The sequence below is a fragment of the Cetorhinus maximus genome, chromosome 12, assembly GCF_964194155.1.
Source record: "Cetorhinus maximus chromosome 12, sCetMax3.hap1.1, whole genome shotgun sequence".
Lineage (NCBI taxonomy): Eukaryota > Metazoa > Chordata > Chondrichthyes > Lamniformes > Cetorhinidae > Cetorhinus > Cetorhinus maximus.
This window is the reverse complement of record NC_135890.1, coordinates 22,512,987-22,528,371: the sequence shown is the minus strand read 5'-3', so window position 1 is coordinate 22,528,371 and position 15,385 is coordinate 22,512,987. Positions and strand designations below refer to the sequence as shown.

The following is a 15,385-nucleotide window of genomic DNA, read 5'->3' as shown; positions in this document are numbered from 1 at the left end:
GCATCCAGGAATATTGAAGGAAGTGAGAGTGGAAATTGCAGAGGCACTGGCAATAATCTTTCAATGATCCCTGGATTCGGGGGAGATGCCAGAGGACTGGAGAATTGCAAACCCTTATTCAAAAAAGATTGTAAAGATCTGCCCTGCAATTGCAGACCAGTCAGTTTAACTTCAGTGGTGGGGAAACTTCTAGAAACAATTATTTGAGATAGAATTAATAGTCACATGGAAAAATTTGAATTGATTCGGATTTGTTAAAGGAAAATCGTGTCTAACTAATTTGCTGGAGTTTTTTGAAGAGATAACAGAGATGGTTGATAAGGGTAAGGCCATTATATGGACTTCCAAAAGGCGTTCGATACAGTGCCACACAATAGACTTGTGAGGAAAGTTATAGGTCATGGAATAAAAGGGACAGTAGCAACGTGGATACAGAATTGGCTGAGGGATAGAAAACAGAGAGTAATGGCTAATGGGTATTTTTCAGACTGGAAGAAGGTTTGTAATGGAATTCCCCAGGGATTGGCATTGGGACCCTTGCTCTTCCTGGTATGTATAAATGATTGCGATCTTCATGTGCAGGGGACAATTTCAACATTTGCGGATGATACAAAACTTGGGAAAATTGTAAAATGTGAGGAGGACAGTGTAAAACTTCAAAAGGAGATTGACACATTGGTGGAGTGGGCAGATAGGTGGTAGATGAAGTTAAATGCGGAGAAGTGTGAGGTGATACACCTTGGTACAAAGAACATGGAGAGACAGTATAACATAAAGGATACTATTCTAAAGGATGTGCAAGAGCAGAGACACCTGGGTGTATATGTACATAAGTCATTAAAAGGTGGTAGGACAGGTATGGAGAGCTACTTCTAAAGCATACAGTATTCTAGCCTTCATTAATAGGGACATAGAGTACTAGAGCAAGGAGGTTATGATGAACTTATATAATACACTGGTTAGACCTCAACTGGAGTATTGTGTATAGTTCTGGGTGCCATACTATAGGAAGGATGTGGAACACATTGGAGAGAGTGCAGAAGAGGTTTACGAGAATGATTCCAGGGATGAGACACTTCAGTTATGAGGAAAGATTGGAGAAGTTGGGACTGTTTTCCTTGAAGAGAAGAAGGCTGAGAGGAGACTTAATAGAAGGTTTCAAAATAATGAGGGCCTGGATAGAATAGATAGGGTGAAACTGTTCCCATTTGTAAATGGATCGAGAACCAGATGCAAAAGAAACAAGTGCGAGGTGAGAAAAAACTTCTCACACAGCGAGTTGTTAGGGTTTGGAATGCACTGCCTGGAAGTGTGGTGGAAGCAGGTTCAACTGAGGCATTCAAGAGGGCATTGGATGGTTATCTATATAGAAACAATGTACAGGGTTACAGGGAAAATGCAAGAGATTGGTACTCAAATAAAATGCTCAGAGAGCCGGTGCAGGCATGATGGGCCGAGTGGCCTCCTTCTACACTGTAACAATTCTGTGATTGCGTGACAGTCTGATATCTCTACAAGCAGTGATTGGCCCAATGCACAAACAGCAATCTGTCCTCTGCCTGAACGTGTGAAGCTGTGGCAGAGACATGGAAAGATCATGAGAAGTAGTCATGAAGAGTAGAAGCCTCTGCAGTGCTGAGGCTTCACAATGCAACTGAGACTTCAGCATGCTGTCAGCGGCCTGGAGTGCTGAGGAGTATGCATTCCAGTTTCTCTTCCCCCTCTCCACCAGGGATGCATATCTCGCCTTTCCCAATTTGCTCGTGGTCAGCAACACTGGCAATGTCCATGGCTTCCTCTTCCATGGCAGTGATGACGTGTGGAATGGGAACCCTTCCTCCTGTCTGGACCCTTTCTCAGGCATTGCTAACCCGTTTTTCTTGCAAGCATGAAAGAGAGAGAGATAAAACACTGCTGGCCATTGTGGCCAGTGCCATTAGCTCTGACAGGTCCTCAACAGCACCATGACTCTGAGTTCTGCTGAGGGGTCAGTAAGTATCCTGGGCTCACACTCACTCCTCCCATATGCAGGAGAAGCTGACGGCCTCACGCTTTGTAGCTGGTGTGTCTGCTGCGGGGGTGAATACCCAGAGGCCTGTCGTGAGGGGCCGGCATTTCATTCATCCTGCCAAAGCGACCGTTCAATGAAGAGTGCAGCAGGGCATGCCAGGAGCAGCACCAGGCACACCTAAAAATGAAGTGACAACCTGGTGAAGCTACACACAGGACTAGTTGTGTACCAAACAGCAAGCGGTAGACAGAGCTAAGCGATTCCACAACCAATCTTAGATCAGATCTAAGCTCTGCAATCCTGCCACATCCAGTCGTGAATGGTGGTGGACAATTAAACAACTCACTGGAGGAGGCTCCACAAATATCCTCATCCTCAATGATGGAGGAGCCCAGCACATCAGTGCAAAAGATAAGGCTGAAGCATTCACAACAATCTTCAGCCAGAAGTGCCAAGTGGATGATCCATCTCGGCCTCCTCCAGAGGTTCCCACCATCACAGATGCCAGTCTTCAGCCAATTCGATTCACTCCATGTGATATCAAGAAACGGCTAAAGGCACTGGATACTGCAAAGGCTATGGGCCTTGACAATATTCTGGCAATAATACTGAAGACTTGTGCTCCAGAACTTGCCGCACCCCCAGCCAAGCTGTTCCAGTATAGCTACAACACTGGCATCTACCCTGTTATGATGTGACAGATAACGTGTGCAAAGCAGATCAAATCCATGAGGGAAACTTGATCGCGCTATCACAATGGTTTTGAAATTTGTATTTATTTTGAGATGCGTGCACTGAATTCAGAAGTAATAAGACCGCCAAGACTTTTAGAGATTTAAAAAAAAGCTAAATTAAAATATTTATTAACAAGAGAAGATTTCAAGCACAAACATAGAACTACAAATTACTACTATAATAACTCCTAAAAATTAATCTGACTCCCAGTTACACACCCTTTAAGGCAAAAGAGATTTTAAACAGATCCAGCAAATTAACACAATACCTTGGACTGTAGAATTCAAAATGGCTTTCTCCAGCTCCAGATTCTGTAGACAGCAGGCTTCTACACAAATGCTGGAGGCTTCATCAAGGCTACTTCACATATTTCTGTTAGATCTCACAATGCCTTCCCCTGATACATAGCCTCATTCTCCTTTATATATGTTTCCCCCTTTTTCATATGTAAATTCCATTGTTTCTATGTGTCTTTGGAACTTTACTTTCCTCACAATATAAAAAAGTTCATGTTGCTATTTATTGTCAGTAACCTTTGGGAAAAATAAACACATTCCTCAGCCTTGCTTATCTGGCTATCTGTAAACAACCTAAAATCCCACTGAAATTCAAATCTAAATCTTCATCTATCTAAAAATGCTCATTCCATTCATACCTTACGTGCTAAATCAGCATCCATGTTTACTCATTAGCATGTCAAGCACCGAGCTTCTTTTGCTTAGTTCAAGCTTGCAGTCTATTTGACTTCAAATGTAATTAAATCACACACATAGACAGACCCAACTACTTACCCCCATAAACCTATTTTGCAATAAACCAGAAAAATGTTATGAAAATTATTATACTTTTGTAATAACCTGGGACTGTGGAAAATTGCCCAGGTATGTATTGTATACAAACAGTAGGACAAATCCAACCCAGCCAATTATCGCCTCATCAGTCTATTCTCAAACGTCAGTAAAGTGATGGAAGGGGTCATCAACAGTTCTATCAAATGGCACTTGATTAACAATAATCTGCTCACTGATCCTCAGTTTGGGTTTCGCCAGTGTCACTCAACTTCTGACCTCATGACAGCCTTGGTTCTAACATGGACAAAAGAGCTGAACTCCATAGATGAGGTGAGAGTGACTGCCCTTGACATCAAGACAGCATTCCACTGAGTGTGGCATCAAGGAGCCCTAGCAAAACTGGAGTCAGTGGGAATCAGGTGGACAACTCTCCACTGGTTGGAGTCATACCTAGCACAAAGGAAGATGGTTGTGGTTGTTGGAGGTCAATCATCTCAGTTCTAGGACATCACTGCAGGAGTATCCTTGGCCAAACCATCTTCAGCTGATTCATCAATGACCTTCCTTCCATCATAAGCTCTGTTCGCCAATGATTGCACAATGTTCACTGATGATTGCTAAATGTTCAGCACCATTCGTGACTCCTCAGATACAGAAGCAGTCCATGTCCAAACGCAACACAACCTGGGCAATATTTAGGCTTGGGCTGACAAGTGGCAAGTAACATTCGCGTCACATAAGTGCCAGGCAATTACCACCTATGACAAGAAAGAATCTAACCATTGCCTCTTGATGTTCAATGGCATTATCATCACTGAATCCTCCACTATCAACACCCTGGGGTTTATCATTGACCAGAAACTGAACTGGACTAGCCATATGAATACTGTGGCTACAAGAGCAGGTCAGAGGCTAGGAATCCTGCAGCAAATAACTCACCTCCTGACTCCCCAAAGCCTGTCCGCCATCTACAAGGCACAAGTTAGGAGTGTGATGGAATACGCTCCACTTGGCTGGATGAGTGCAGCTCCCAAAACACTCAAGGAGCTTGACACTGTCCAGGATAAAGCAGCCCGCTTGATTGGCACCCCATCCACAAACATTCACTCCCTCCACCACCGACGCACAGTGGCAGCAGTGTATATCATCAACAAAATGCAATGCAGAAACTCACCAAGGCTCCATAGACAGCACCTTCCAAACACATGACCACTACCACCCAGAAGGACAAGGTGCAGTGGACAGATGGGAATACCACCACCTGGAAGTTCCCTCCAAGTCACTCACCATCCTGACTTGGATATATGTAGCCGTTCCTGCACTGTCTCTGGGTCAAAATCCTGGAACTCCCTCCCTAACAGCATTTTGGCGTATCTACGTCACACAGACTGCGGCAGTTCAATAAGACAGCTCAGTAGCACCTTCTCAAGGGCAATTAGGTTTGGGCAATAAATGATGGCCTAGCCAGTGATGCCCACATCCCATGAATTAATATTAAAAAACATGTTGAAAACAGAAAGTATGTTACTTGTTTGGTATTTGAGAGGGGGAGACTGGCAGGAGTTTGTGGTTTTTACCCTTTCCCAGAAATGAACTGTGTTTCCTAATCTGAATGTTACAACATTGCCCACGTCATCCACTTTATTCTTAACCATGTGAATTGTTTAGGTTACACATAAATAAACTACCTCTTTCTCTTCCCTGACGTCTATTGCTCCATAATTAATGATTGCAAGCCTCACCCTAAAATCTGGACTTCTGCTCTAATCCTCTCTTCCACTTCCTCCTCTACGAAATGGTGCTTAATATCCACCCCTTTAACCAAGCTTTTGGTCGCTGACCCAACATAGCTTTATGTGGCTCAAGGCCAAATTTGTTTGAAAACACTCCAGTGAAGCACTTTGGGGCATTTTACTATGTTGAAGGTGCTATATAAATACAAGTTGCTGTTTAAGTTACATGTGAGGAAGAGGCACCAATTGTTAAGCAACCTTTCACCTTTCTGTTTCTCTGAGCAGCAAATTACAGGGTACATGAAGCAGATCGATTAGTTCATCACAGTGTACCGGCCTACTCCATCGCACTGAGAACCGTCGGCTTTAAAATGAATGAAAGCCCAGGTACAGTAATTGGTGCTCGGAACGTATCCCATGATCGTTAATATTCAACGCAAATTATCGGTCTTATATATTTCTGCTCTCTGGATGGTTGCTACCAATAATGAAGCCCATTTCCCAAAATCTGATTGGCTCTGAAGTTGAATACAATGTTGCTGAAATAGTCTTTGACAATCCCTAAAAGTCTATCCTAATGAAGATTAAAATGTATTAAATTTCAAAGGTGAACAAAGTCTTAAGGTTTACAGGAAGTTCGTCGAGTCGTTGTAGGTGTCTCTGCTACATGATAAGTAATTTATCCTTATCTTTGTCTCGTTCAAATTCGTGGCAATGAAGAGTCCCTCATTTAGGATTTAGGGCTTCCCATCACTCACACTTACTCCCTCAGTCCCATCACTCACTCCCTGTCACTCACCCGCCCCTCAGTCCCGTCACTCACTCCCTCAGACCCCATCATTCACCCTTGTTCCCTCAGACCCGTCACTAACCCTCAGTCCTGCCTCTCAGAATCGCTTCCTCACTTCCTATCATTCACTCCCTCAGTCCTATCACTCACTCCCTCAGACCCCATCAATCACACTCGCTCCCTCGGTCCCCATTGCTCACACTCACTTCCTCAATCCCCATCACACACTCACTTCCTCAGTCCCATCACTCGCTCCCTCTGTCCCTGTCGCTCACACTCACTCCCTCAGTCCTGTCACTCACTCTCAGTCCCTGTCACTCAGATTCATGCCCTTTCAGCCTGACTGTCATTTTAACTCCAATCCATAGGATAAACCTGGGTCAAGCTGGAGTGCGCCTGTGACCAAAGGACGCCTAAACAAGTACTTTAGGTTTTTGACTGAGGAGCAGGTTTGTCCTCCAGACTCCAGGTGGAAACTTAAGGTCTCCCCTACTCCAGCCTACCACCCTCCCCTCTTCCCCACCCCATGATTTGCTTTCTTGCCAATGTGCACCTATTCCCGCCCTCTGACCAGCTGCCGCTTCCCATTCAATTCAAAGTTGGGGTGGGGTCAGGGGACACAGTTGACAGTCTACGTGGAACCTCACCCTGCCAAGATCAGGCACATTTGGCACTCACCCTGCCTGCACTCCTCGCCCACCCAAATCCACTCCCCGCTACCCCACTGCCTAAGCTGGTCTGCCTCTGACAGGTATCTGTGACAATTAAACGCTTTCACATGTGTGTGTGTTCTGAGCTCAGCTCTCCATTGGCACAACAGAGTTTAAAGAGGTAATCTCACCACTGAACAAACCCTTTTAAGGAGGTGTCCCCGCTGCTCACCACAAGAGGAGGTCTCCCTGCTGGAACCAATTTTAATCACTGTCATATTTGAACGGCTTCCTGGTGGTAAGGAGGTTCCCTGCTGAAAATCTGTGGTGAACTTGGGGTGAAACTTGGTGGAGAAGATTGTGGTTGTTTACCTGAGAGCAGAGAAGATTTAAGGTAGATCTTACAGGAGTGTTCCAATTAATGAAGGCTTCTGCTGGAGTCAGGAAAACTGTTTCCAGTGGCTTAAGGGTCCATAACCAAAGGACACAGATTTAAAATAACTGCCAAAAGAACTGGGATGAGTTGAGGAAAATGTTTTTTTTTTATACAGCAAGGAATGAAGATCTGAAAAGCACTGCCTGAAAGGGTAGTGGAAACAGTTTTAATAACAACTTCCACAAAGGAACTGGATAAATACATGAAAAGGAAAAATTTGGGGGGTTGTGGGGAAATAGCAACGTGACTATTTGGATAGCTCTTTCCAAAAGCCAGCACTGAGTGCGATGGGCAAATGGCTGCCTTCTGCGCTGTCAGATTCTATCTCTGAGAGGCACTCAGAGGCTCAGCCCTCTGGTTAAGCATCAATTCGGCTCCTGAATGTTATTGTCTGAAATCCAGCTCTTCTGACCTGGACCAGCCTGGACACTGTGGGCCACATGAATGGCTCAGCTTAGCTCTGTCTCCTTTTCTGCACTCTAGGGCCTGCACGATACAAAGATGTGGCAGTGTTGGGGCCGAAAATCCCACATCTGAGAGCAGCGCCTGCCTACTCTATCTCGCAGAAAACTACATTTGGTAGCATGCTTAATAACACTGTGAAGGTAAGTGAACTCAAGTCTGGGACATGGGGTCAAGGCCTATTTCCCTTTTGGGATCAGTCCTCAATTTTAACTCGGCCCATCTGATGGAAACCATGCGAGGGTTTGGAAGGTTATGGTGTGGGAGAAACATTAAAATGGTGTGCGGGACTTTGCCCACTCCATACCCCACCCCTAAATCTGGCCAGTTCCAGTGTAAAATGTCCCCCCCCCACAAATCAGGCTCCGATCTGTGATTGTAACCTCATCCCTGAGTGCTGGGCTTCATCATTATCAGGCTAAAACTGCCAGGAACCGAAGACAGGGCAAGAAGAGGTCAAGTGAGCTCAGTTTCTTCAGGTATTGGGTCAGGAGAAAGAGGAGTGTCCCATCAGGATACGTTGGACCTCAGCTGTCCAGGATGTTCCCTCCCCCAGCCCAAATTGCCTGACAGGGGCTTAGGGAGTGTGTTAGAGGGTGCTCTGCTCTCAATGAGACTGTAAAGCCAAGGACCCACCTGTTTGGGTGGATGTTAATGATCCCACAGCACCATTCAAAGAGCAAAAGCTCTCCCAATGTCCTAGTCAACATCTCTCCCACAACCTGTTCAACTGGTCATTGCCGTTTGTGGGATTTCCTTGTGCCTAAAATGGCTGCTGCATTTTGCTCCATAAAATTCACTCCATTTGTAATTAATTTAATGTAAAGCACTTTTAGGATGTTTCAATGGGACCTGATAAGGTCCCAAACCTGTGATCTCTCCCACCTGGAAGGGCAAAGGCAGCAGGTGCATAGGAACACCACCACCTTGCAAGTTCCCCTTTAAGTCACCCACTATCCTAACTTAAAAATATATCGTCATTCCTTCATCGTTTTTTTTATTATTTCTTGGGATGGGAGCATTGCTGGCAAGGCCAGCATTTGTTGCGCATCCCTAATTACCCTTGAACTGAGTATCTTGCTAGGCCATTGCAGAGGGCAGTTAAGAGTCAACCATATTGTGGCGGGTCTGAAGTCAAATGTAGGCTGGATCAGGTAAGGATGGCACATTTCCTTCTCTAAAGGACATTAGTGAACCAGATGGGTTTTTACAACAATCCATGATGGTTTCACATTCACCATTACTGAGAGTAGCTTTCAATTCCAGATCTTTTTATGACTGGGTCAAATTACTGAAACTCCCTCACAAACAGCATTGTGACAGTTCATTCACAACCAGGCTATAGTGATTCATGAAAAAGGCCCACCTTCACATTCAGGGGCAACCAGGAATAAGGCAAAAAATTCCAGCCTTGCCAGCAACACCCACATTCCCAGAGTGAATAATATAAAAAAACGTAAATATAAGACTGACCTTTTTTTTAACAAAAGTACCTTTTCTCTACCCACCTTGGGTCTTATTAAATAATCCTTTGAGGCCTTCAAGCCTGGGTCCGTGGAGCAAAAAATTGTCCATATCTAGATAGAAGTCAGTACTCCCAAAACAGACTCCAATCCTCCGCCCCAAAAATATAAAATATATCATTCTAAAACCGGACAAAGTTACCAAGCAGAATTTTCCCTTCCAGGACAAAATCCCATGGCAGGGGCGGGAATGGGGAGTGTTTCCTGCCATGGAGGCCGCAGAGAATTCACATGATATCAAATGTGACCCCAGTCTCATTAATTATGCAGCCGAGGGTTCCCCGACATTTTTCACAGCGGGGCGGGGCTGGTTGGTATGCTCCCCACTCTCACACCTGGGTGTCATGTTTAAAACACGCCCGGACAGCAACTTAGACGCCACGCTGATTGAAGCGATGGCTCAGGCGTTGAGGGCACCAGCAAGCACCGCAAATGACCTGCCTCTCCCAGCCTTATCCTGATAGCTGCATGGGCTCGCCAGTCTGGAGGGTGCTGGCTCAGAACCTTTCTGCACAGCCTGCAATGCATCAATCACATGCCACACAATCCACAGGTTATTCGCAAGACTGGGAGCGTCAAAAAGGTACGTGGAACCCAATTGCTCTCAACCCCATCTACTCTCTTCGCACAGGAGAAGTAGAGAGAGGGAGAAGATGGGAGCGTGGGGAGGGGGTGGGGGGGTGGTCAGCCACAATTAAAAGAACTGACTGACTTTGAGGAGCGGGCAGCCCAGCTGGCAGGGGTGAAGTGGGACAGGTCCATTGGGGATGGAAAGATTGGCTTGTGGCCGCCATCCAGTAAGGATCCATGCATGTCATTTGAAACCTTAGGGTCAAGTGTGCCTCCATGTTGGAGGCAGCGCAGTCACTCACTCCTCCCTCACTTACACATGCCACCAGGAAGAGGGCATGGCCCAAGACTGAGGAAGCCCTGTCCAGCACTGGTACAAGCCTGGAGAGGAGTGAGGACATCACTGCTGAAGAAAGTGCACCTGTAAAGTAGTCACAGCAGACACTTCCACCAGACCAGAGACATACACCTCAGTGGATATTAGTTCTAGCTTAGGAAGGGTCTCACAATCTGGCGGTGCACAGATACGTGTCCGTAGCAGGAGGAAGCAGGGTCAGGCAAGCTCACAGGCACTTGGAGGAGTGCCGGGGAAGAGGCATCTGTGAGATCCGGATCCAATGATGGGCCTCTGGAACCGACCTTCCAAGAGATACTGGACAGACAGCAAGAGACAGGGGAAAATCAGATAGAGATGTCAGAGGCCCTCAATAGAGTGGCACACAAGGTAGCCAAGTTTGTCTGTCTGTCTGTTGGCTGATGAAGTGGTTCTGACCTGTGCACACATGAGGTCTCCATGGAGAGGTTGGTGGACTCCATGGAGTGCCTGGTCCAGCAGATTCTGCTGGAGATGCACACAGACCTGCACTCCATCACAGAAGCCCTGGGCAAACTTCTGCAGTGGCTACGCTCGAGGGGGTCAGGGCACCTCAACCTCTCTTCAGGTGCCCCTTCCCCTCAAGGAGTCACACAGGAACCTTCGGGCATCCAAAGGGAGGAGGAGCAGCAGTTGGAAACCGTTGGGATGTCCACTCAGGACCCTCTGATGGTGTCCGGCCCTTCCAAATCCCCTTTGCCTGTGACCCCTACAGCCTCATCATCAGTCACCACAGAGGGCAGCTGCCCCACAGCAGGAAAGCCAAAGTAAGCCGGGGCCCTCCACGCCTCAGCTGTCCAGAGGGTGGCCACCAAGGTCATCCAAGGCAACCGGGCCACCGGGTCAGCAGGCTGCTCCCACCCCTGCTGCAGATGTCAGGAGAGCACTTAGCAGAAGCGTTAGGGAAAGAAAAGTTAAGAAGTTCTGAATTCACAAGTGGTTGCATGGGTGCAGTATGATTATTTCACATATGAAACTTTTGTAAATATAGTTCACTTGGACTTTAATCATGTCTGATGTGGTTTATTTGTGATAGTCCTCAAGCCTTTGCCCACCACCGCCCCCACCATCATCTTCCGAGGGATACCCCATGTTCCCCGGAATCAGGCATCTGCAGAGAGGCAAAGCTCTAAAGTTCTTTGCCAGGGCCCTGTGAGCCATGAGCAAGAATTCTCCCTAGCAAGCTGAGCCTTTGTCCTTCACACCCTCATCTGTCTCAGGGCCCTAGCATTGTAAAAACTACATGTTGGGGTTCCCCTTCAGTTATCCATTTGAGATGGCCTGCATCTCACCCCTGATGACCCAACTCCCATGCAACACCTCGAAATCTCCACCATGAGGCTCAGCATAGTTGCGATCAGCCATGATGGTGGTAACAGTCGAGGTGCACTCTAACACCTTTCCCCCCCAACCCCGTCACCCACCCACATCCTCCCCCCATAAACATTGACCGCAGCCCCAACCTTCCCCCCCCCTGCACCCCCTCCCGCCGAGGAATCACTTTCAACCTCCCCACCATCACCTTCCATCCCGTCCAGGTAAATGTAGGAGTCTCTTTCCTTCTGAAAATCTCACCCCTGTTAATGATAGACATGCCCACCTTCATCCTTCCCATTCCCCAGATCCACGTTACTTTCCACAACCCCTCCAACAGCCCTCGGCGCCCCTTCACATGACATCATCGCACCCTCACCCTCCCACCCTACCAGCTCCCACTGCCCCCTTTAACCGTCACCATCCCCTCCTACCATCGGTACCCTCTGTGTGCTCCCCAGGAATCCTCCATTGACTGTACGGACCCCTCCCTCTGAACCTCTTTCCCCTCAGTAGCCCCACTTCCGCCCCCCCCCCACCATGCCCCTTCACACCCGCACAAGCCCCCCAGCTACCCCCCCCGCAACCCAACATGGCCCTTCCAACCCTCCTGCCCTATACCAGCTCACCCATTGCAAGACCCCCGCTGAATCTCTCTCTTTCCCCTACCACCCCCAACCTCCCCCGCCCCCTTATAAGCCTGCACACCTGCCCCACCTCTTCATTCCTCTCCTCCCTGTCTAATCGTCCCCCACAGACCCTCGCTGCCACCTGCTGCTGGAAGACTGAACCCCCCGGAGAAGTTGCTGATTGAAGAGCTGATCCCTGGGAGAAGCTGCTGCACCGAGAACAACCACCTTCTGGATGCTGCTGCACAGAGAGGTCGATGCTCCGCCCATCCACTGCTGCACATGATGCTCTGGGGTCCGGTCGCTGGAGGCCTCCATCTTCTCCTCATCTCCGTGACCTGCCTCAGGCCTTCTTAAGGCAAGTGCCGACTTTTACACGCCAAGTTGGTCCACACGTGTTCTGGACTGGCATGATTTCCCACTGGCGTCACGGACAATCGGGTGGGGTAGAGGGGGGGGTCGCAATTCCTGTTGGGCCTTCGTCTGCAGCCCATTAGCGGGATGCAAATTGGTTTTATGTTGGCCTCAGGCAGGAATTTGCGACCCTGCATGGCGGTCGGGAAAGGAAGATCCCACCATCATTTTACGCTGGCGTGAAACTAATTTTTGAGTTTCTTCAAGATTGCTCCCCCCACCCCCTACCTGCCAATAGACCCAATGTGGGGGGGGGGGCATGGGAAAATTCCACCCACCAACTCACATTACAAACCTCCAGTCTACCAAAATTCTCTACTTTGTGTCCTGAAAGCGCACTGATACCTTTCCTCTTTGAACTTCATCACTTAGTCACCATCCTGTTTGTGGAGCTCCTCTCCCCTGTGCTGCTATATTTAAAGGATGACTCTCCTGGCTGAATGCAAACTAGGCTCTGGTTTCAATTTAACACCAGAGGTTCAGGTCAGAGTTGCGATCCAACCTACACTTTGTCTGACTGCCCTTAATGGCTTTTTACCTTTGATTGCAGACCCCGGGCCCATGCGCATACAAACACGTAGATACTGATGTCTTCAAAACCAGAGCACCTAAATACACCATAATGGAACGCAATCTGATTCCGGAAGACACTACAATGAAACCAGGACCAGGTCGTTACAGGGCAGAAGATGTAAGTAGGGATTCTGAATGGGAATCTATCATTTAACCCTAAGCCCTCCCCACTGTGTTAGGTTGAACTTTCCCCAGGGATCAGTTGGTGCTTCCACCTGGACCTATGCCCTGTGGGTATGGATAGATCTAATTCCTGGGCTGTTCTTGAAGTGTTTTTTATCTGCACTTGTATTGCCTAAATTGTATTGCATTCCTTTATAATATTTATGTCATGTCAAAGTCAGTTGGCTGTCTTTAAAATTAGCCCATACTGGTTGTCATAGTAACCCTGGATGTTAATTAGCTGCCAAAGGGTAGATTATTCTATCGACTCACCAGCAGGTCACACCATCACCGTTCCTGATTGATACTAAAGAGACAATTTTAACATGGGGGGAGAATCAGGGAGGGAAGGTGGGGAATGCTGAATCGGCTACAGAACCATGCAAGCCTCTCTGAGCCTGAGTTCTAGGAGATATTAACTCCCAGGCCTCATACAGAGGCTGCAATACTGACACCCACCTCAAGCTGTGCTGTGTTGGAAGGGCCAATTGGTCACAATCCTTCTTTGTGTTTTTATATATAAATTGTGGCCTTATCAGAGGAGTTGGATTCTGAAGGCGTTTTCTAAAGGTGGGGTGAAAGGTTCAAATTGCAGGAGATGAGGTAATTCAGGAAATCGAGGGCAGAGAGTTTTTTCATGCAAAGGGAAATTGAGTTGCAGAATAAGTAATCAAGTAAGAACATTGAAATGGTTGATGTAAGTGGAATCAAAAGATGATTCCATGTGTTTCTGCATAGAGAAAGGATTGAGGAGTATGAAGAATAGTTGGTGAGGGACTTAAGCCCAATACTAAATTCAAGGGGTCCATACTTAATGAGGGATGGATTGAAAACTGCTGCCTACACTTTTCTTACAATGGATTCCTGACCATCAACACTGGGCAACAAGACCAGAATATGGACTCATTAATTAATTATATCAATGGATTAGAGAGGAATTCACTTCACTTGATCATTTCTGCAGATGAGAACGAATTTACTGTCCTGCAGTCCTGAACTCCTGTGGGCATTTCCCCATCACAGGAAACACAACTCTTTGAAGTCAGTTTATGAATTTGTTTGTTGGGCTGTGGGGACTAGTTCATCAATATTGGGCAAGGGTATGAAAAAATACAGAACCAAAATAGGTAAATGTTGAGGTATAGATCAGCCATGATCTTATTGAATGGCAGAACAGCCTTGAGGGGCTGAATGGCATCCTATTGTTCCTACGACTGGCTCATTCCTTGGTAGCTGGGCAACAGGAGTGAGGGAACAATTGCAGGACCTAAGTTGCTATTTTCAGCATCCGCCTGGGATGCCAGAAGTGTGAACCCCTTGAATTTAGCAGTGGGCCTGAGTCCCACGCGGATTGGATATTGGTCATTGCACTGGTAAATCCGACTTCTTTGTGCTCGTTTACCGAAAAATTAGCATAATATATCCCAATTTCTACTTTTCCTCAAGTGTCTGCAAGCTAGGTGACCACACGAGGCATCACCTTCTGTCCTTGGCTACAGTTCACACTTGCTATGTTTGTAGCCTGGTTCAGCAGATTACGTCAGGAATGTGGGGAGACCATGACAGATTTGACCATGTCCCTAGACCCAGGCCCTGCTCAGGCCCCTGTGAAGTGAGCAGATAATCCTCACGAGAGTGATCGAACATGAGACCTCCTTGCTCTCAGTTCCACACCATTTAGGAGGAAGGTATCTTAAATATCATCTCAGTCAAAAGCATGAAATTATTTATGTTGCATTACTGGATAACATGTGGACAGACTTAGCAATTTAATCCTTTGTGATTTCTTCCCAGGTGAACTTACATAAACACTACCCCAAGTACACCTTTGGAATCCACCACTCTGAGTTCCTCGCACCCCTTATTGTGACTCCCTCGGACTGAGAGACCAGAACACAGCCAGCCCCAATCCCCCAGCACACTCTTACACTCCTGAATTGCAAAAAAAATATCAATTGTACTTTTAAAAAGAAAAATTCATTTAAACATTTGATTCTTTTTCATCCTATGTGTATGGTGTGAAACCTGGAAGATTTCTGTATTAGGAGATTGGTGTTCACCGTTTACCCAATAAAAACACTGCTGGGGGCGGGGGGCAAGGTCTGTCAGAGTTGCAGACCTGGGCTCTAGGCAGCCTCCAGACTTATTTATCCTGCAGCAATCCAAGCGACAGCTACAACCTATTGCGACTTCTCATCCTTCAGATACAGCATGGAGTT

The 15,385-nt window shown here is 47.0% G+C and overlaps 1 protein-coding gene across 1 annotated transcript in view; it reads left to right on the top strand.

Moving 5' to 3' along the window:
- Positions 1–15,103, top strand: part of cimap1b (ciliary microtubule associated protein 1B) — a 34,077-nt gene extending 18,974 nt beyond the window's left edge. Inside the window, exons 3-6 of the mRNA XM_078553999.1 lie at positions 5,556–5,657; positions 7,630–7,751; positions 12,982–13,122; positions 14,961–15,103. Coding sequence (XP_078410125.1) covers positions 5,556–5,657; positions 7,630–7,751; positions 12,982–13,122; positions 14,961–15,050 — 455 coding nt within the window. The 3' untranslated portion in view covers positions 15,051–15,103. The remainder of the gene's footprint in view (positions 1–5,555; positions 5,658–7,629; positions 7,752–12,981; positions 13,123–14,960) is intronic.
- The last annotated feature ends 282 nt before the right edge of the window (positions 15,104–15,385 follow it).